Source organism: Heterodontus francisci, chromosome 16 (assembly GCF_036365525.1).
Source record: "Heterodontus francisci isolate sHetFra1 chromosome 16, sHetFra1.hap1, whole genome shotgun sequence".
Classification (NCBI taxonomy): domain Eukaryota; kingdom Metazoa; phylum Chordata; class Chondrichthyes; order Heterodontiformes; family Heterodontidae; genus Heterodontus; species Heterodontus francisci.
In genome coordinates this window covers 41,754,611-41,772,528 of record NC_090386.1, presented here as the reverse complement: position 1 = coordinate 41,772,528, position 17,918 = coordinate 41,754,611, and the positions used below count along the sequence as shown (strand labels likewise).

The window sequence follows — 17,918 nt, the reverse complement described above, 5'->3', positions numbered from 1 at the left end:
ATTCAGCATTTAGCTACTTCTTTGAAATAGGAACATTAAATATACTACCCTCTTTTCAGTAGGGCTGGCTGCTGTAGCATTGCCTTTCCTTTGGGATTCTTGTACTCTCCTCTGGAAGTGCTCTTAGTGTTTAGTTTAGTTTAGAGATACAGCATTGAAACAGGCCCTTCGGCCCACCGAGTCTGTGCCGACCATCAACCACCCATTTATACTAATCCTACACTAATTCCATATCCCTACCACATGCCCACTTGTCCCTATATTTCCCTACCACCTACCTATACTAGGGGCAATTGCTAATGGCCAATTTACCTATCAACCTGCAAGTCTTTGGCATGTGGGAGGAAACCGGAGCACCCAGAGGAAACCCACGCAGACACAGGGAGAACTTGCAAACTCCACACAGGCAGTACCCAGAATTGAACCCGGGTCGCTGGAGCTGTGAGGCTGCGGTGCTAACCACTGCGCCACTGTGCCGCCCATATCTGTGGTCATTATCCTCCTTCTTCGATGGTCTTCTCACCGTAATCAACCTTGCACATATTTTATTTCTCTTCATATTACACTGTTACTTTATTTTAACTAATAGCAGTGACACTTTACAAATTTTATGTTCAATTAACCTCATAATCTTTGCTTTTTTGCAGAGCTGAGCTGTCTCAAAAGTTATTAGCAACTTTTCGACTTTCAGTCCTTTCAAGGATGCTTCCATACACTTTCATGGAATCAATCTCTTTTTCCTTCTTTCAAATAGAGGTGGGAGAAAGGATAGTTATATACCTTTAATTCTAATAACACACTTATGGGATTAAAATCTTAGTAGCAAATCAAGATGATTAACTTTGTCACATAGATCCTCTCCAAGATGTCATTCAAATAGACAGATGTGTTGGAAGTTTATTGTCAGATGTCAATTAATTTCGTGAAGGCCTGGTGTTATGCTTATTTTTTCTAGTGCTAATTCAGGGCCAGAACGCTGAGGTTGTGACCCTAGTTGACTCCAAGGTTCTTCCTGCTCATTTGTCTTTCTATCTTAGCATATTGTACTCATTCTCAGTTGCTTTGTTTCCTAACACTGACACCTTGTCCAGATCAAGCCTCTATCCCCATTCCAGTAATACTGGGATGTGTAGGTACTTTGTTTTATCTTGTGCTTTAGAATGGTCAGCTATCCTACAATTCAATCTGACAAGATTACAATACACATTTTCCCCAAAACACAAAAATTTCTCCCCTGCCTTTTGTAAACTGTCTCAGCATATTAAAAAACAAACACAAGAAACCGATGGCTGGAGTTTTAAATACCTTTATTTGTACAAATGCATGTCTGCAAGCTATTTTTATAAAGGAATTTTTACCTGTAATGAAATACATTTCAGATCTTACCACAATTAAAAACTGTTTCCCCCTTGAATTCCATTAAGGTTAACACCTACTCAAACTTACTGCAAGTGAAGTGTAAAACAGATCAAGGATGGTAGATTTAGTCTGCAGTCAATGTAGAAACCTACATTTGTTCAGCAAGGAAATAAACAGTCCCTTCCAACAAAAAACTGAATACAGAACTGCACTGTGGTTCCTATTAGAGACAAGTTTCTCTTTTTCCTGCAGCTCAGTTCAATAGCTGAAGGAGTGATGCTAACGTCCACCTTTCAGTTAGTGCCCACTAACATTTGTGATATTAGCAATTCAGTAACTGAACTTTACCGATTAGTACAAACATCATTAACGGGAGGAATTGAGAGGAAAACTATGAGTGATGGAATTTCAAAATAAAAATAGAAAATGTAGTAATTACCTCTGGGGTTAATCAGCAACTGGAAAGAGAAAAAAAGTGAATGGCTTGGGCGAAGACCCTTTGCCAGAAATTTTCTCCTTTCAGATGCTGATGGATCTGTTACAGATTTCCAGTTTTTGCTCATTTTATTTCCTGGAATGAAGTGTAAGATTTTAGGGATACATTCATTCAAACCTAGGGTTAAAAAGTAGACACAGCACAAAAGTTTCCTAATTTTGGGGGGGGGGGGGGGGGAAGAGCAGAAGAAAAAATGCACCTATAAAAAGTACATTTTGGTACAAGACACAAAGCAACATTTATATTCACACATTAATATGCACTTCACTGAAGCACTAAGTGGAACTGCAGCTTTCAGAATGTGATTCACCTTTACATACATTAGAGGTGGATAGTTTGTAACAAGTGGATTTACATCGGGGCAAATACGTTTTTCTTACAATGTTTCAGACATTTTTTTCAATTAGGACACTGGTTTGTGAGCAAAATACCAATTACTTTGTTCATACAGATCACATTTGTCTTGTTACGCATTATGCAACATTGTGTAAAGCTTATTGAAAATAAATTTGGTTTTGACAGAGACAAAACATTAAAACAGATGTCTCGATGATTAGAACAGATCATGGCTTTTTTTAAATCTGAAAAAAACTAAGGATCTCTGCTGTAGGAGTGGTAATGTTTAGTCAATTGAATGTTGTGCTGCTCCATCAGCATTGTTGTTCTTGCTGTGAAGGAGGCACATTCGTCAAGTATGCTGCACAGTAGATTAAAATCAACTCCACTGCAATTGTTCCCAGTTCACAAAAGAATCAGCTTGCCACTGTATTTCCTGAAATTTCTCTAGCAGTTACAGACCCTAACGATATTCTGTTAGAAATTTTCAAGCAGTCCCAGAATTCTTTTCTGTTCACTTTCTTTAAACTCGTCGTTCTTTCCATCACCAATATTTTCAGCATACTCTGTAAAACAGGTTTTAACAAAATGAAGGAGACAGAGACAACTGTGTTTCAGATTAAATACCTCAATCATGGCTTAAATGCACTCGCTCTGCAAATCATATACCTTTAATGCAAATGAGGAATATTCTATCTTTAATATGCAAAATCACAAAGTGCTGCAATGAAGGAATGCATTAAGTACACTATTGAAATAGGGATATATTTTCCTGTATGAGAGATTAACAATGTTGATACTATTTTTTTCTATATGTTTTAAGTCAAATATCAAACTCTTAAAAAGAAATAAACAAGTTAATGCCAGTGTTAAAAAAGTCTCAAGGACTTACTACAAGCCATTAGGTGGCTCTGATTAAATGTTATAGACCTAAAATGTTCAGTCTGTTTCTCACTCCATAGATACTACCTGACCTGCTGAGTATTTCCAGCATTTTCTGTTTCTATTTTACACTTTCAGCATTTGCAGCATTTCGCTTTTGTGACAATCCATTAAGTGTTTGTTCAGTTTTGGCAATATAATGTTCCTAATACTTCTGTTTTAGTTTCTTTCTAATAATAGTTACTGCATATAGTACTTGGAAGTTTGAATTTTTCTCACTGCCAATATTAGCTGCTCTAACTGGTCATTTTTTCTACCAATACAAAACCTTTTAAAAGCATTATTAAAATGGAAAGCAGTAAATCAGGCCTAACGTATAAGCAAGCTCTTTGGTTTGTGGCTTAAACTAAAAATCCTCCTTGCATTCCAAACAATTATTTGAAGGTTTCTTTCTTAGTTCTGAAAAGAAAATCTGAAATCCATTCTTTGAATGTGATTTTAGTAATTGCATGATTTTACTTCAACACTAAATGCTGCCATGGGGTAGATAAGCTAGGTGGACTGACTGGACTACCCTTCCTCAGAAATGTTAAGGTGGTTGGTCAGGTAGAGTCTGTAGTTTACACAGGTTTGTTTTAAGAAAGAAATAAAGGTTTGCATCTACAAAGTGCCTTTCATGACCTCTAGACATGCCAAAGCACTTTATAGCCAATGAAACACTTTTTTATGAAGTGCAATCACTGTTATAATGTCAGAAATACAGCGGCCATGTTGCACACAGCAGCAACTACCTGTCTCACAAACAGCAATGTGCTATGAATCAGTTAATTTGATTTTTTAAGCAATTTTGGATGAGGGATAAATATTGGCCAGGAAACTGGGAGAACTGCCCTGCTCGTCTTCAAAATAGTGCCGTGGGAACTTATTGGGGGGGGAAATAGGGCCTCGGTTTAAAATCCCATCCAAAAGATGGCTCCTCTGACAGTGCCCTCTACGCACTGGAGTGCTAGCCTGGATTATGTGCTCAGGTCTCTGGTGTGGGACATGAACCCACTACCTTCCGACTCAAAGGTGATCTGCTGGCAATCAGACAGCGATACACCTGGGTATTGGTTTATTTCAGGTTATAGAAGCCGTCACCCTGCTTCATTTCCAATACGTTACCTGGATCATTTTAATTCTTGTGGCGTCCCTGATACACTGGGCTGGGGGTCCTGGTGACCCTGCCTTGGTCACCTGTTGGACCCCCAGCCACATTCAATGGCAGGCAGGCAATTAATTGCCTGGCTGTTGGGGCTGTCACCTGTTTAAGGATGGCCACCTGCCTCTGAGAGTTGCTGGGCCCTGTCCTCAGTCTCAGCAGCACCACTGCTGGGACTCCAGATGGCGACGATGAACGCAAACCACCAAATAAGGTAGAGAGGGGTCAGGGCTCGCAAGGGCCAAATCATGCAGATAAGCCTCGGCAATTGTGAAGGGGGTCGCACTGCAGGGGTGGCGACTGCTGCCATGGGGCCCCCTCCGTGGCTGAGTAGGAGGGCCCTCCCTTCCCCCACCTTGAGCCTGCTAGCATTCCACGTGGTGGTGGAACCCTCTGATGTTGGCTAAATGCCAGTGGCCCTTAAGTGATCCTCAATGTGCCACCTAAGTGGCTCAACTGGCCTCCCAACGACTTCCCATCTGGCATGGTGCTGCCACAGACAGAATGGCTTGGGACAGGACAACGTTGGACACACCACCTGGCAGCACCCCACGCCATTTTGTCTGCACCCCTCCCACCCCGTCATCACAGGCACCTGAAAATTCCAGCCACTGTGCCAGAAAGCAGCCATGCATAACATTCATTAGCTCAGAATCTAGACTGCTTGGACATTCAACAACAATATACATTTATATAGCATCTTTAACATTGATGTAACATCCCAAGATGTTTCACAGAAACATAATTAGTCAAAAATCCAAAGATTCTGTCTTATATTAAAGTCATCCATTTATGTCACCCATTTGTATTTTTTTTTTAAATCTTGAAGTTTTAAACAGGTGATCTATATTAAGCTTGTAGAATTACTTCACATTCTTTTCAGTCCGGTCTGTTCTTCCTGAATACTTCAAATTCCTTGCATATTGTCCTTGCCTCCATTTCTGGGTTAACCAGAATAGAGAATTGGCAGGAAACAGTTGGGATAAATTGATCATTTTCAGGAAGGCAAACCGTAACTCGTGGAGTGCCAGGATCAGTGCTGGGGCCTCAACTATTTACGATCTATATTAATGACCTGAATGAAGGGATCAACTGTATTATAGCCAAATTTGCTGACGGTATGAAGATAGGTAGGAAAGCAAGTTGTGAGGAGGAAAATGAAGTTGTTCACTTTGCCAAGAAGAATAAGAAAGCAGAATATTACTTGAACGGAGAATGACTGCAGAACTTTGAGGTGCAGGGGGATCTAGGTGTTCTAGTGCATGAGTCACAAAAAGTTGGTATACAGGTACAGCATGTAATAAAGAAGGCTAATGGAATGCTATCCTTTATTATGAGAGGAATTGAAAATAAAAGTAAGGATTTTATGCTTCAGTTATACAGGGCATTGGTGAGATCAGTTTTGGTCTCCTTATTTAAGGAAGGATGTGAATACGTTGGAGGTGGTTCAGAGGTGGTTTACTGGATTGATACCTGGAATCAGCGGGTTGTCTTACGAGGAAAGGTTGAACAGATCCGGCTTGTTTTTACTGGAGTTTAGACGAGTGAGGGGAGACTTGATTGAAGCATACAAGATCCTGAACGATGTGGAAAGGATGTTTCCTCTTATGGGGAAGTCGGGAACTAGGGGGCACTGTTTTAAAATTAGGGGTCACTCTTTTAGGACAGAGATGAGGAGAATTTTTTTCTCACAGGGTTGTGCTACTTTGGAAGTCTCTGCCTCAGAAGGTGGTGGAGGCAGGGTCACTGAATAATTTTAAGGCGGGGTTAGATAGATTCTTGTTAGGCAAAGGAATCAAAGGTTATCAGGGGTAGATGTGAGTGTGGAATTTGAGACACAAACAGTTCAACCATGATCTTATTTAAATGGTAGACCAGGCCAGAGGGGTTGAATGGCCTACTTCTCTTCTAATTCGTATATATGTTCATATGTAGGATGCAAACTGTCTGCGAAGGAATATAGATAGATAGGTTAAAAAAAATAAAGTGAGTGGGCAAAAATTTGGCAGATGGAGTAGAATGTTGGAAAATGTGAGGTTGTCCACTTTGGCAAGAATTGAATAGCAGAATATGATCTAGATTGAGAGAAACTACTAAATGCTGCAGTACAGAGGGATCTGGGTGTCCTCATACATGAATCACAAAAAGTCAGCACACAGGTACAGCAAGTAATCAGGAAGGCAAACGGAATGTTGGCTTTTATTGCAAGCAGAATGGAGTATAAAAGTAGGGAAGTCTTGCTACAGGTGTACAGGGCGTTGGTGAGACTGCATCTAGAGTACTGTACGCAGTTTTGGTCACCTTGTTTAAGGAGGAATATACTTGCATTGGAAGCAGTTCAGAGAAGATTCCTGGAATAAGGAATAAGGAAAAGTTGAGCAGGTTGAACCTATATTCATTGGAGTTTAGAAGACTGAAAGGTCATCTTATTGAAACATATAAGATTCTGAGGGGGCTTGACAGGGTAGATGCTGAGAGGATGTTTTTCCTTGTCGGGAAATCAAGAACTAGGGGGCACAGTTTCAAATTAAGGGATCTCCCTTTTAAAATGGAAATGAGGAGGAATTTCTTCTCTCAGAGGGTCGTTAGTGTTTGGAATTCTCTTCTCCAGTGAGCAGTGGAGGCTGAATCATTGAATATATTCAAGGCTGAGTTAAACAGATTTTTGATCTACAAGGGAGTCAAGGGTTATGGGGGGGCAGACTCGAGGGGCCGAATGGTCTATTCCTCCTATTTCTTATGCTCTTATTTTCTGAGATTCATATCCATCAGAATGCTTCAAATATATTCATATTGATAGGTTAATCCAACCACTGAAAAAAAGTATAGTTGTTTTTTAGTGGTGCAAACAATCCAGTAATAGATTGTTGGAGTTTTGGCGAGGACATCATGGACCCCTAACATGCTATTACCTTCCACTCAATGACTTCTGTATCTACTACAGATGTAATGTACAAATTGAGGGACAGGAATGGTGGGCAGAAATTCCAGCATGTGCTTATACTTCAGTCCACTACATTATAAATAAAGCGATTGTCACAAGGATACTTGTGAATCAAACTCCAAATTTCTAATTGAGCTTTTTGTGGGCAGATGAAACAATGATAAAGACTAAAAGTACTGATCTTATCTCATGATTTATTCAAAATGCACTGTACACAATCAAATGGATGGTTGATGGCTTTACTAGTCATGTATATAATGGCCTAAACCATCACAAGACAACAGACATCCTTATAAAGCATCAACTACCCCACAGTCTGCCTAATGCACCTCTAACTTTACATCTTAATTGCCTTATAATGAACTGCACTGTGGTCATAAAATGACTGGAAAACAAAGATAGTTAGCAATAACTTGTATTTCTATAGTTCTTCCAAATTAGAAAAATCCATGGAGGCATAAAGAAAAATGGATACTGAGACAAGAGAGGAGGAAATATTAGAGTGAACAAAAGTTGGTAATCTTTATTCAGATGACAAAAAAATCCATCAGATCCTCATACATGTTGTCAAAGGCGAGGTTGGATGGGACAGGAAAGAGACAGTTAAGGCAACAATTAGTAGTGCAGGAATGGAGTCTGGGGTTATGGTTCTCCAGTATGAAGCTTGAGTAATGGCAGTTTTGCTGGAGAGTGACCCCTAGTAGAGCTTGATCTGGTCCAGTCAGATCTGGTGAAGCCAGTTATGTGGCAGGTCTGCTCAAGTAAGAAATAAGAAGCAAAAAGAATCTGTTAACTATGGCAATAGTTTTAAAACTTCTCCAAGGGAGGCATCTTGACAATGTCAGCACACTCCTAGCAGTCCTGTATCCCAACATAGCAACTCAAAGGAAAACAGGAATATTGTCACAGCAAACAATTATTTTCATTCGTATGTCGCAACAGAAATAACTGCACCAGTAAGTCAAATACCACAGAAATCTTGTAATAGATGGATAGAAATCTAATGATCTTATGGACACAAAAAGATCTTGATTCCTCAAAATGAAAACTGTAACAACTTGCATTTATATATCACCTTTAACTTGGCAAAACATCCCAAGATGCTTCACAGGAGTGTTATCGTACAAAGTGACACAGTCATACAGAGATATTATGACAGGTGATCAAAAGCTTGGTCAAAGAGATGAGTTTTATGGAGCGTCTCAGAGGAAGAGAGGGGTATATGGAGGGAACTGTAGAATGTAGGGCCAAGGCAGCTGAAGACACAACCGCCAATGGATCTGTGATGGAAATCCACAATGCACAAGAGGCACAGAGATCTTGGAGTGTAGTAGGGATGGAGGAGGCTACAGAGAGATAGAGAAACTAAGGAAAGAATGGTATCAACTTATTAGAAGGATATGGGCACTGGAGAAGGTGCAAAGAGGATTTACTAGGATGATACCAGAGCTGAGGGATTATACCTCAGAGGAACTATTGAACAGGCTGGGGCTCTTTTCTAGAGAAGACTGAGCGGTGACCTGATAGAGGTCTTCAAGATTATTGAAGGATTTAGTAATGACTATCTTCTCTTTATCTACCCTAATAAATCCAAGAAGGAATACAAACTTCTTTAAGCAGAGAGTGCTTAACGTGGTACTCACTAACAAAGAGAGTAGTTGAGGCTAATAGCAGGATATGTTGATGGTGTTGGAAGAGGAGTGGGAGGAGGTGCATGTGGAGCATAAACATTACACGGACCTGTTAGGCTGAATGGCCTGTTTCTGTGCTGTAAATACTTTGTCATAAATTTATGTTCAAACTGAAAAAGGGAAGAATAAGATAACATATCTGTATTCATCGAAGAAATGGTGGCAGAAAATCACGCATGTAATTATAGTCTAACCTGCTTAATAAGTATTTTATTTGAATAACTCTATATTGCTCACTTATAATGAGTGGGTAATCCATATACAGTTATATTTCCAGGCAATTTGAGACAATTAAATCTGTTTAAAAGCTGTAATTTATCAGTATAGCTGATAGAATCCGCACCTGATATACATGCACAGCTCTGAGTATCTGTACTCTAACTAAATGTTCCATTTCATATTAAACTCTTCAGAATTAAGTCAAATCCCACAATGAATGAATGAGTGCTTGAATGAACTCATTTTTGGATTCTAAATTGGCATTCACTATAGGTGAGGTTATCTTAAAAAAAACCCCTGAAATATTTCCATTCACTCAGCAGCACAAGAGTGTGGTTTGGTCCATGATGCAGTATGTATTGATCGTTAAGTTTGTGAGGCCACAAAAAGGAGGTCTTTTACAAGCCTCTAAGTTGGGTATGTAAGGTTAGACAAGTTATCGATTATTAAATAGAATAAGCTAGTTATATAGAAATAAACAGCATTGAGCTAAAGTACTGGAGGGCTGTTAGGTTAAAACACACTTCAGAAAGACACATATGGACCAGATGGGTTTTTCAGCACAGCTGAAAGTGAGAAGAAAATGTCAATTGCTGATTGGAGTCCAGTGTAGATAGGGAATACATTTATTTTGCAATAAAGATTAGAAGAGATAAGACATTAAAGGCATGAACCAATGCTAACAGCTATCCTCAACACTAAATGATAGCAGCTGCATCAACAGCATACAACAACTTGCATTTATATAGCCGCTTCAACAAGTAAAATGCCCCACCAATGGAGAGGTTAAAATCTAGAAATCACGAAATGCCAGAGTTGGAGGAGGGCAGAGATCTTAAAGGCTTGCAGGGCTGGTACAAAGTTTACAGAGGGAGGGGTGTGACTATATGGACAGAATGTGATGACATAAGGTACGCATATTGGAGCTCCTAAGGATCTTCCATGTAGTCTTGCTGAGGTTAGCATGAGCAGTCAAGACGACACGTTTGTGATCTCAGGAGTCATCAGTATGTGGGTCTGAGTACCTATATCTCATATACATTGCATGCAAAAGGGGTTGTGCTTTATTATCTCACTAAGTTTATTTAATTAAAAAATAAACAGATGATTGTGTTTCCTGGTCCTCAAACTTTTACTAAGTAGAGGTATTAAGTAGAGGACATATCCTACAATACTCCCACGTAAAGGCAACAGGGATATGACATAAATAAACCCAACAGTGCTTTGTTTCCTTGAACGCTCAGATTTCCCTAGAGTTGGTCAGCTACTACTTTTCACAGGGGAAATCTACAAATGTTTTTCAGTTTTAGTGCAAACAAATTTTGAATGCTCAATCAGTGACAGGGTGGCTGAATGATTGACAGGAAAGCAGCACAGAACTGAAACTAAACTTTGAGATTCAGTTCAGCACCCTTTCAATATGAATAACTCAAAAAGGAAACCAATTTAAACTGGGACGTTGCCTTTATTTTGCTGACTACTATTGTTTTGAACAGCGGGAAAAAAAAAAGAGGGACAGCTTTAAATAAGACTGCTTCAAGTATATGAAATGTTTTTGAATTCACTTGTAAGGTACAAATGAACTCATGGGAAAAAAATTGAGACAGTGAAACCTACAAATCAACCACATTCTTCTTGAAACTTGCATGAACATAAACTATATAGTTCCTTAGGTCTGGCAGCCTTCATCTGGATGAGCACAAAAATTCATTAAAAACAAACAGGGCAGAGGGAATGCAAGGAGATCAAATTGACTTCATTAATAATAGGCGTGCTCTTAAAATGGTTGAAAGACTGACAATATCTCACTGGTGACTTGAGTTACTGCTGTTCTTTGAAAAGTGTGAAAGATCCATAAGTCAAGAGTATGGAAGGCATGAATAAGTTATGATGGTCTTACACACAAGTAAGAGAACACCAAAATGCTTCATATTCGCCAAAAAGGTATTCAGTTTACTCTGCAGGTACATGCATATACCTACATAATATTGAGCATTTAAAGAAAAACACACTGCTCTGGTATTCATTTTTAATGATTCACACCTGCACATTCATGTAAGGAATTAAATTAGCAATTTTAATTTGTACTTTTGAGTGTTACATTGGGGGGGGGGGGGGGGGGGGGAGAAGAGAGTTCATTGGTGAAGTCAATAGAAAACTGTTGGAATAACTATCACTGTGGGCCATGCAGATAAACAACAATACCATTAGTAATAAGTCCAATTTAGAAAAAAATGTCTTTGTTATTAAGATTATTAAGGGAACCAATATTCTCATGTGTGAAGGATTCCAGTGTTTACTCTGCATTTTCACAGGAATGTTAGCATCGAGTAATGGAATGGTTGTCATTTAGGTACTGAGTATGAGCAACATTCATGATTAGATGTAGAATAAAGCTATACCTTAGCAAAGAATATCCTCTGCCCACTGGTTGTGACATTTTCCTAATCTTTACAAATCTTAGAACTAGATTGTCAAATTAGTGGTCAAAAGCTGGAAGTTATTCCTTAAGGAATGCAGGATCAGAGTTCTTGGTGGGTCTGCAGCAGGAAAAAATGTTGGGAGGTAGGTTCAGAAGGGCTCCTATGCCACTTCTTGTTTTGAGCCACAATGAGGCATGCTAACGATCTAAAGAAACAGCTGGTTGAGGGTGTAAACCAGTTTACTCAGCTGGAAACATCATTGAGACGCTGCCAATGAGTAACAGACAGTGGGAGATCAGTAAATCAGTTTAGGGTTACCTTTCAGTCCAAGACTTATACTGACTCAATTGACTTGTGCATTCTCATGGGATAGCCTAGTAGAAAAGAGAGTGCATCGAGAGCCATAGCACTCAGTGAAGATCACATCATTTTCTTTGACCCCTGTAGCATCCGAAGTGATTAAAACCAGATCAATTTCTGTAACCGACTCATTTCTTTCTCCAAAATCCTGTGTTCGTGCCTATGCCCAAATACCTGATTTTATGATTTGCAACTCAACGATGTAACTCCTGATTTGTATAGAATTTATTTAGCCTGGGCCTGCTCTTTCTGGTGCTCAAAAGGCCGAGGTCCAGGAGAGTGCAATAATTTATTAAACAAAGTAAAATATTGCAGATGCAGGAAATCTGAAATAACCTATCATGTTGAGAATTACAAAATGTTAGGAATAAAAGCTAGCTCTCAAATAGTATAGTGAAAGACAGGAAGTACTTGGCAAGATTGACTCATGTGAATAATCAACTCCTTTGAATTAAGGATGTTTTACAACAGCTTTTTTTTTGATCCTTAATTTAACAAGAATTCATATCTTCCAAAAATGTAGAAACTTTCTCCCTTCCCGGTAGTTAACCAGAAACTTGGACAGAGTGACTAATTTTCACTGCAGAACAGTATGGTTTCCCGATTTCTTCTTACTGTCCTGGGGATTTATTATTCTAGATCCAGGAACACAACATTGAAGGAAATGTCTTTAGTCTTGGAGGACAAGGTGACCTGATGCTTTCAGACTTGATCACCTCTGGGGAAATGGGAGGTTGTGGGGGCGGGGGGTGGTTGGAGAACAAAAAAGTGTAAGTATTCCAAAGACTAACTTTGCTCTATTTTTTAAACGCTTTAATATTGCTTCAATGCGCTCCTTAAAAAGGTCTTTCTTTCATGGAAGCCTCAAAAGTTGTTCCTAAGACCTCAAAAGACGAGAGATATATGTTTGTATAGCAAAGGATGTCATTTATTTTCAGAATGTTCCAACAGCAGTGCCACATTGAGTTTTTGAGCAAGATATCAACTTGCATTCAATCAATTGTCATGCCCAAAAATTGGGCCTCGCTTCCCCTGTGATATTGAGCTCATATGTTTTCTGCTCAGTATCTACTTAAATTATAGCATGAACAAGAATTGTAATAGAGAACCTTTGGTCTGCATACTGGTTACTGAAATACGAACTGTGCCACCACACAAATCCTCCTCTCTATGGAAGATAGACTAAAACAGACCATTATGTCAATGAGGTGGGAACTTGGCCCATCAAGCATTCATTGTTGAAGTACCAGTGAAAATCAGATGTTCCTCACAGGGGCTTGGGCATTAAGGCTAGAATGATGCCAAACTGAGGTCCCACCTTTCTGTTCAGGTGCTTGTAAATAATCTCATGCCACTTTATGGAACAAGAGCAGAAAGCTCTGCCAGCATCTTGGCAACATTCGTCCCTCAGCTAGTACCATACAAACAGGTTACTGATCTGATCGCTGTCTGTAGGACCTTCCTGTCTACAAATTGGCTGATATGTTTGCTTATAAAACCAACTGCGACTACACTTAATGTCTAATAATTTCTTATTATTTGAAGTTCTTCGGGATATTCTGAGGATCTAAGACTGCTGCATAATGTACTATTTTCTCGTTCACTAACTGGTGGATGAGCTTTCTATAAAGCTTTAATTGTTCCTATTTGTAATGAGATCAGCTTCCGACCATATATCTGTGCCATCAAAAAGGTCTACTATTTCCAACTCCGTAACATTGCCTGACTCTGCCCCGCCTCAGCTTATTTGCTGCTGAAACTCTAATCATGCCCTGGCTGCAGCCCACTCACCCCCGGTGTCCCACCACATGCCAATCCCGCTTCTAATCTATCCTCTAAGAAACGGTGTAGCATCAGCATCTGAGCTGGTGGCTGCATGTGTGAAATGCTGTGACAGTGTCTTCTTCATCACTCTATTGTTCCTACAGCGCCTAGCCAGGTTACACCTCCTGAGTATCTGAAAGGAAAAGGCACAAACGAAAGGTTGCCGTGCAGGGAGAGGTGGATAAAGAAAGAGATGCACGCTTACAACTAATGCAGCTTGTAAATCATATGAGGATGAGGGGAAAGTGGAATGTGAGGAGGATGATTAGGTATGAGGAGACCATCATTTTCGATGGTTTCAGCACAGCTGCTAGCCACAGCAATGGCCATCTCAATCGTGGCCAACACCGTATCTTCTGTGGGGTTTAGGACAAGCAGGCACACCTGTCTCCCTCCGGTTAGCTCCTGCTGCCTCTAGTTGTGCGTCACCTTGTCCTATATAGTGTGGTGGAAGCAGTACAGAGTTGGGTTACCAGACTAACACCTGGAATGGGTGGGCTGTCTTACGCGGAAAGATTGCACAAGCTAGGCTTGTATCCACTGGAATTTAGAAGAGTAAGGAGCAACTTGATTGAAACATACAAGATCCTGAGGGGTCTTGACAGGGTGGATGTGGAAAGGATGTTTCCCCCTTGTGGGAAAATCTAGAACTAGGGGTCACTGTTAAAAAATAAGGGGTAGCCCATTTAAGACCCCTTGAGGAGAAAGTCCATGAGGAGAAACTTTTTCTCCCAGAGGGTCTTTGGAATTCTCTTCCTCAAAAGGTGGTGGAAGCAGAGTCTTTGAATATATTTAAGGCAGAGGTAGATAGATTCTAAATAAGCAAGGGGTGAAAGGTTATTGGGGGTAGGTGGAAATGTGGAGTAATCAGTTCAGCCATGAACTTATTGAATAGTGGAGCAGGCTCGAGGGGCCGAGTGGCCTACTCCTGCTCCTAATTCGTATGTTCGTAAGGGAGAGGGAAGCCTGTTAGTGAGTGTCATACAATGTGTTTGGCTGATGTGGAAGTCATAGTTAAATAGCCAGCAGTATGAGCAAGCTGTGTTACATGGGTGTGAGGTCTGCAACAGTGCTAAATGTGAGAATGAGATGAAATATATGAATGTTAGGTATGAGGCCTAATTGATAGAGTTTGTTGGCAAGTGAGCGATGGGGGTGTGTTGGTTTGAATAGTGGCTGATACCAATGTTCCAGTTGGTAAGATATGGCATTTGAATTTTGACCACTCATTTGAGGTCACTGAATTTCCTGCAGTACTGCAATACAGCTTGACTCCTGGCAGTGATCTCCATGGCTATCTACTCCCATTGCCTTTTGACCGTGTGTCAGGAGTGCCTCCTTCCCCCGTGTAGAGAGAGAACATTGCTCCTCCTTTTCACTTTCTCCGCCAAGACCTCTAGTGCAGCATCTGGGAACCTTGGAGCCTGCGCTCTGCCTTGTTGTGTCATTCCTCACTTTTCCGGGTCAGATTCTTTGCAACTCTGACTCCCAACACCTTTGCCAGCCACAATGCACCTCCCCTTTAGGCATGGTGCACGCTGGCTCGATGCAGAGATCATTCAAATGAGCAGAAATCATGAAGTTGTTGTGCTGCCTGCACTGCAATCAATGGGAATGGGTTAATCGTGCATCGCAAACACCACCCCTGTTTTAGGAGACAATCCAATTTAGCCCCCATGATGTGGAGCTGGTTGGGGGCCAGGCATGATGTTTAACACTTCAGATTCAGAAGAATAAAAAACAGATATCATTTGGCTGCTGGGAGAACAACATGTGGTGGTATGAGGCAAATCAAAAATTCATGACCATTTTTATGCAGAATGAGATTGGGCAGATTGTTTGGAATTAGAGGATGCAGGATATCAGTATTTACAAGTGGTGTGTTGGATATGGAAATGGTGGGAAGAGTGCTAGGGTGTGGAAGGGTAAAATTGGGATGTTGGAGGACTCAAAGTGGTAGCATATTGTGAAAGTACTGGGATATAAGGTGTGTGTGTGTGTGTGTGTTTTTGTGTGTGTGTGTTTGTGTGTGTGTGTGTGTGTTTGTGTGTGTGTGTTTGTGTGTGTGTGTTTGTGTGTGTGTGTTTGTGTGTGTGTGTTTGTGTGTGTGTGTTTGTGTGTGTGTGTTTGTGTGTGTGTGTGTTTGTGTGTGTGTGTGTTTGTGTGTGTGTGTTTGTGTGTGTGTGTTTGTGTGTGTGTGTTTGTGTGTGTGTGTTTGTGTGTGTTTGTGTTTGTGTGTGTGTGTTTGTGTGTGTGTGTTTGTGTGTGTGTGTGTGCGTGTGTGTGCGTGCGTGTGTGTGTGTGTGCGTGCGTGCGTGTGCGTGCGTGCGTGTGCGTTTGTGCGTGTGCGTTTGTGCGTGTGCGTTTGTGCGTGTGCGTTTGTGCGTGTGTGTTTGTGCGTGTGTGTTTGTGCGTGTGTGTTTGTGCGTGTGTGTTTGTGCGTGTGTGTTTGTGCGTGTGTGTTTGTGCGTGTGTGTTTGTGCGTGTGTGTTTGTGCGTGTGTGTTTGTGCGTGTGTGTTTGTGTGTGTGTTTGTGTGTGCGTGTGTGTGTACGTGTTTGCGTTTGCGTGCGTGTTTGCGTTTGCGTGTTTTGTGTGCGTGTTTTGTGTGTGTTTGTGTGTGTGTGGTGTTGAAGGGGGGGCAGTGGGGGCTCAGAGGAATGAAAGCCTTAAGCTTTCATCAACATTTCTTCCATGCCTCCCCCAGAACCTTTGGTGGTTTCCCAGCACCAATTTGGAGATCTGTCTTAGTTGTTAAAGTGCAAGGCACATTTACACTGTATTGCCTGACTATTTGTCAGAGAGGCAGGAGAGGTGATCAGGGATGGGGAAAAGGCCAATAATAGTTGGGAGCAGAGATAGGCAGCAGGAATGAGAGACAGGGGTTTGCTTCTTTACAGGCCACAGGTGTAAATCTGTACCTGGGAGAACTTAAAGAGCAAGTACAATAGCCTTTAAGTGTGACAGGTGTCAAGGAAATTATGAGACAGGATGTGTGTGATGTACGCAAGACTTATTATAAAACCAAACAACGCTTAACTATCCTTTATGACATTTACTACATTAACACTATAGTCAATTATACTACCATAAACTCGATAATGCATTTTGAATGCAAATCAGCCATGCATTGTGAACAGTGATAGCATTTAGTTGTCTCAAGAATAAAAGAGAATAAGAACTTAAGCCAAAGGCCTCACTTTATCAAATTAACTGTAGTGATCCTAAATTTACTATGCTACACAGCATAGATTTATAAAGCCTCAGAGATGGGTTTTACAAACAAGCACAGGGAAGAAGCCACAAAACTGCTGTACTACAGTATGTGATGGATTACAGAAACACAGCAAGTTTAAAATACTGAAATCATCAAGATCTAACCATTATACATAAAACAGGTCTCAGTATCAGATGCTTTTAAATATGATGTTAATCTATAAGATACACTGAAATAAAAATCCGATATCACTGCAATTCAAGTCATTGGTGCAGCAGAACTTCAGTTCAAACCATGTGATTCAATTACTGAAACTGGCCATCCATCACTGCCCATGTGGTGCCCAATGCTGGCAGAAAAAACAGAATAAAGTCACTTCCACACCTGCACATACTTTTATAGAACAGCAGCTGGAATAATTTCAAGGACATACATTTCAAAGCCTCTCCAGCCTTGATTTATGACTGCCAAACACCACAATTTGCCTTTCTATATCTGATTTTTAAAGGATCAGATGCTATAAGAGATGCTATTTTAAAAGGCAGACCTATAAACTAACATATGATTTGGAGGGTAGATTAAAATAATCCAGTGGAAAAATGTAAATCAGCAACTGATCAGATAGCCACATGTCTATTGATAATTCAACTTAATGTAGCATTTTCCTAGGTGATGGAAGAGCTGTCCGTGATTCCAAATTGTAAATCAGCTCACATTATATCCTATAAATTGTTTGCAATATTAACCAGTTCATCTTAAACTGGGTTAACGCTTCTGTAAAAATAGTGATGGAAAGTCATACAGCATATTGAGCTTTGGTATGCTAATGCTGCTAACCAGTAAATCTCCAGGCTACAGTTGCTGGCACAGATGCAACAGAAAAGAGGGGCAAGGGAGGCAAGATTGCAATTCAGCTGAAAATATTGTTCTGGAGAAATTGGGCACAGTGAATTTAATAGATATTATA

At 40.4% G+C, this 17,918-nt stretch overlaps 1 protein-coding gene across 1 annotated transcript in view; it reads right to left on the bottom strand.

Moving 5' to 3' along the window:
- Window positions 1–1,290: 1,290 nt before the first annotated feature.
- ctnnbl1 (catenin, beta like 1) overlaps window positions 1,291–17,918 on the bottom strand; it is a 249,430-nt gene continuing 232,802 nt past the window's right edge. Inside the window, exon 16 of the mRNA XM_068048127.1 lies at window positions 1,291–2,757. Within this exon, the coding sequence (XP_067904228.1) occupies window positions 2,669–2,757 (89 nt within the window). The 3' untranslated portion in view covers window positions 1,291–2,668. The remainder of the gene's footprint in view (window positions 2,758–17,918) is intronic.